A 5,212-nucleotide genomic window follows, 5' to 3' on the forward strand; every position below is an offset into this window, starting at 1 on the left:
TCTATCTTCTCAAATCTTTTATTTGAGATTAGTATTGTAAAGAAACTTACTAAAACACTTTCCGAAAAGAAACTCATTTCAATTTTAACAAGCTCATGATATCCAACTGCTGTTGCCATAACTCTAATAGGAAGTTTCTTCCAGGAAAGTTTTTGTTTAATGTCATCTTTTCAAAAAAAAAAAAAATTGAGAGAGAATATAAAGTTTAACACCTTGCAAATACTTTAAAGTTGAGGGCACCTTCAAGAGGAGGAATGGCATGATATACTTTTTGAATCCTAGGGTTGAATTCGCTTTTAAACCTGATAAAATTATTTTCATAGAATGATCTGGATTTGAGACAAAACCTGCTTCTCCACAAATTTCTATAAAGTGAACCGAAATTTTATCGTCTGAAAAAAGAGGTAAATAATTGACAATTTTCAAGGGAAAATTGTTCATTTTTATATTCCATCGAGAAAATTGCAGAATTAACCAAATCTTGTAGACTATAATTCACAAGCATACCATTAAAATAAGGGCCATTGCAAAATACATACAATTAACCAGTTCTGTGCCAAATTGAGGGAAACATGCAAACTTCGATAGCAAATCCCATAATTCTTTGATAAGGTTCATGAGTTAATTTAGGTAAATCTCTTTAATAATATTTTATTCTGGGAAAGAAACAATTTTGAATTTAGTCATATTCTATAGGTTCTCTGAGTAAATGTTTGCTAAATAATCCCAAGCTTTCTGTTTCAATTGGGATGTGGCAAACCTTTTCAAAATCTTTATGGCTCTCCTTCATGACTTTTTTTTTGCTGAAAAAGATCTCATTAAAAGAATCGAACTGATTTCCTGATTCTAAATATGAAGAAAGAACATCCTTTTTTTTTAATATGCGCTTTAAGATAATTTGTTGTAAGACTGTTTAGTCAGTGTTGACTATTACATGTTACTTCTGATTCTTTGGAAACTAATCCAATTAATACCAATAATGTGCGTCACTTTTAAATTATCAATATCAATATTATAGTATTTACTGTTAATTTAGGTAATTTTGAATCATTCATTCTCAATTAGAGCATTGGCATGAGAAACATTGTCAAGTTTATCAAAAATATATATAATGAGTATTGTTATAAGCTACTCTTTCATAAAATTGTTAGCTTTAAATAAATTACGCCATTAAAATTTCAATTCTTAAAAATCTGTAATCTCTAATAAGAATAAAATTTGTGCGTCATAGTTTTTTTTGTTCATCCTATTTTGAGAATAAAGATACCACTAAATATGAATAAGGGAACGATTTAATTATGCAGTATCAATTATAGATAGAATTCAGTTTAATAGAAAAAGTGATTATTATAACTCATGCTATCCGCCTTTTGACTGAATCGAGGTCTTAATATTCAGAATTGATTAACGCAGTACCGAATAAAAGTAATTATAACATAAGTAGCTTGAGGTATTAAGTTAGAATCATCTAACAAAGAATTCCCCAATTAAATTTAATAACATATAGATATTTGAACTTAGCTCAAATAGAGTTTGTGCATAACTTGTTTTGACTCTAATTAAATTCAATAACTTATTATTGAAAAATGTATAGGCTAAACTGTTCTGTATGAAACTGAAATAATCAGAAACTCAAGAAATAAAATGTAAAATATTGGTCCCAGTACCATTCATATTATATGCTAGCAATTACTGATCAGCTGAACCTAAATGTGAAGTGATTAATCCAGAAATCCTTGTCTTGCGATTAGTAAACATTTTTGTAATTTTCGTAAAGCCGCTTTTCTTTTTGGCATTTGTTTCGGCAGATCTCGTTTTAGTGATACTATTTTTACTTGCCGTTTTGAAATATTTAGTTGTCTTGGGCCTTTTCTTTTTACCAGTTTCGACTCCAATGTTTTCAATGCTTCCTACTGAACTAAAACTTAGCCATGATAAATCTTCTTGAGAGCTTGCTCCATTAATTAAGGAAGGAATTACAGAAGCATAAGCCGGATCTAAAACTCTAGATGGCAGAATTGCTTTATTAAATGCTTCTAGATCATCCCCTTCTATTTTAACCGTTTCATCAATAAACCCAAAAGACAAAAACTCCTTGCAGTAAAGCTCAATGATTTCTTGAAAATTTTTGCTTTTTGAACCTAATATCGCAGGAAAGCTAATTAAGCACATCTTCATATAATACTTAAATTGAGAAAAAAGCATGCTATATATAAATTTTGTGATTTTGGACATCCTTTCGGAAATAGTATTCTCTTCAACTGGAATGAACTTGTTAACTAAGTAAGTCATACTTAATATCATAGCTCTAATAATTAAAAAATTTTTTTCTGTAGCGGGATCTGGTAATGAAAAATTTATTGTTTTAGATGACAGTGATAATAACAAAGAGTGTCTTGCATAATTTTTATGTTGTTCCACCTTTTCTTGGCCTTCAATATTAGAATAAACATTATCAATCCTTTGCTGAAATTCTTCTTTTAAACGAATATATGGGTCGGAAGAAAATTGATTAGATAGCAGGCATTGACTCATACTTTCACAAATCTCTTGAAAGTTTGCATTAATTTGTTCGTCTGTTACAGATGAAACAGATCTATAACAATTTTCAATTGTAAAGCTTTCATCTAGGTAACCCATTGTTTTAATAGCTGAACCGATAACATCTTGAAGGGTATAACTCATTAACATGCCTGAAAAAAATGGCGCCATCCCGAAATGCATACAATGTATTAATTCTAAATACCAAATAGATGGAATCATACAGATTTCAATAGCAAAAGTCATTATTCGTTGGTACGGCTCAAGTGGCAATTTCGGAAGATTCTTATTAAAGTGTTTACGCCTTGGAAAGTGTGTTTGAGACATATTAATTCGTGATCTAAAAGGACTATCTTCAGTATAAAACAAAAAATGTGCCGGACTCTTACTCTCTCGCGGAATATGAGTAATAAACTCTGAAGAAGGTGGATTTTGATCTATGTATTGCCTCGGTGAATAAAAAACTCTGTCACAAGATACTGACTGTTGAGGGTTTTCAAACGAGAAGTAATTTTCTGCACTTGAAGAAACAAAGTCATCCAATGACCCATTCAAAGAATGTTGAGAAAACTCTATTACTAGCCGTAATAAACCATTTTCAAATGATTTAACATTTCGTATGAACATAAAGAGTAAAAAAATTAGTTGTTGGCAACGCATATTTATGATTCTGAAATATTTTAGGCGTTTGACCTGGATTTCAGAATTTTTTTGCGCGCGTATTAATACCGTTTTCTTTTTTGAAAATCTAACAAATCTGTTTTCCTGTTAAAATTGCCAGAAAAAAAAAAATCTGTTTTGATAAAAAGCAATTTTGTTTAAACTATTTAACAATAAATTATTATTTCTGGTTACTCACCCTATTTTAGAATTTGATTCTTATTTTTAATTTATACCCAAATTGGATACAGCCAAATAATAAAATTATAAATCTTAAATTATAATGTAATATTTGTTCGAGGGTTATTTTGTTCTGAAATTCGCTTTGAAAATTTTTTTCAAAATAATTGCCAAACACAAAAAATGAATTCCTTGGGAATATAATAGCAATTATTTGTTAATATGTTATAGTAATATAGCTATTTCTTAGTGAAAAATCTTGTTTATACAGATTATTGCATGGGAAAACTTGTAGAGGTTTATTTCTTATGCTGTTCTATGCAAGCTTACCTAAAACATTAATTATCATTAAAGCTGAATCTATTAACAGCACCTTCTATACAATTATCAGTTTTATATATAATTTTTGTTAATTTCTGGAACTAAATTGCCAACTTCATATATGGAGCCAATTTAATTTTTTTTTCTAGTTACTGAAATAAATAAAAACTTTGACAAATACGTTTCAAAGCAAATATAGAAGTTTTAGTAAATACGGAGTTAAAGTTCAAAATTTTACTTCGTGCAAAGAAGAATGAGTTTATAATTTTTAGTTAAAAGGAATTTATCTAAAATTAATTTGACTATACGTTTAAAAAAAAGGTTAGATATAATGAAAGTTCCAAACTAAAATATTTCAACCCGTTTAATATTCTTTAATTAAAACTTGTGTAATAATTACAGATACAGTTTGCTTTAGTAGAAATTTCTAAAATTTGTTACAAGTATCAGCGAAACATATTGTTTCCAATGTGCATGCATAGGGCGCCAATTTAGGAATTGATTTATTTATCAATTATTGCAATGAAATTAATACGAGAGATGAAATTATGTTATCTTTGCTAACTTTTAAGCTGATCCCATACTTACTACTATGATGAGCAGTATTATTCTAAATATCTTAAAAACACTCATTATATTTGTATTGATTAATATTATTGGATCAGACTCAGGTGCAGTATCGAACCCAACCAAACAACAAAATAAATTTACTAAATTAAATCAAGTATTTAAGAGAAAAAATAAACAATATTATGCTATTTCAAAAGATGGTTTTCTCATATTTCCTGCACTAAAGGCAATTTCTTGCAAGAATATTCCGCTTTTGAAAAATGTTAATAGCTTTAATAATGAATATGACGAAGGTAAGTTATTTATTAGTAGCTTTAGCTGATTTCTTACATTTCATAGATATACTTAATAGAAGCCATGTATATATTATTAAAAATGGAGAAGCTCCTGGGTGGGATGGAATGAAAATACCAATACATTATTCCAGCGAGTATTCAAAACTAAGATTGAAACCACCCGAAAAAAGCAAGTCAATCTTCTATTGTCCCAGCTGGTGTAGCCGAGAGGTAAGTTAAACTATCTACTGGATAAAATTCAACACGGGCCTATGTTATTTGGATGGCAGGGCATTCTGCTTTTGGAAGAAGGGGCGTGGTTCGCTGGAACGTGTGTTTATTTCAGGGTGGCAGCCATGGTATAGTTTGTTACCAACTAGTGTCGTTGGTAAGGGGGGGGCTCCCGTGGGGGGACAAGCGACGGCTGGACGGGTCGCAGGCGGGGCCTAGGGAGTCTGGGTTGAGTGTATACCCGGTTTCTACGCTTGCACTTTGGAGATATACCCTCTTTATTTCTTGCTTTCATCGTCTAATCCCTCGCGCATAAATAAACACAACTGAATAAGTTATTCGGTCTGTCTCTCGAATATCGATTCTTAATAATATACTATACATCATTACTCACTGGCAATCGATTATTCGCCCNAACATCTACTTATTATAAC

At 30.3% G+C, this 5,212-nt stretch overlaps 2 protein-coding genes across 2 annotated transcripts; one reads left to right on the forward strand and one right to left on the reverse strand.

Annotated features, from left to right (window-relative positions):
* Window positions 1–1,689: 1,689 nt before the first annotated feature.
* On the reverse strand, window positions 1,690–3,201 carry Chro.80409 (hypothetical protein). Its single annotated transcript, XM_660489.1, has 1 exon — window positions 1,690–3,201. One exon carries the CDS (start codon window positions 3,199–3,201, stop codon window positions 1,690–1,692), a length of 1,512 nt encoding a protein of 503 aa, XP_665581.1.
* A 1,093-nt stretch (window positions 3,202–4,294) lies between these two features.
* On the forward strand, window positions 4,295–4,594 carry Chro.80410 (hypothetical protein). Its single annotated transcript, XM_660490.1, has 1 exon — window positions 4,295–4,594. One exon carries the CDS (start codon window positions 4,295–4,297, stop codon window positions 4,592–4,594), a length of 300 nt encoding a protein of 99 aa, XP_665582.1.
* The last annotated feature ends 618 nt before the right edge of the window (window positions 4,595–5,212 follow it).

The sequence above is a fragment of the Cryptosporidium hominis genome (assembly GCF_000006425.1).
Source record: "Cryptosporidium hominis TU502 chromosome 8 CHRO018132, whole genome shotgun sequence".
Lineage (NCBI taxonomy): Eukaryota > Apicomplexa > Conoidasida > Eucoccidiorida > Cryptosporidiidae > Cryptosporidium > Cryptosporidium hominis.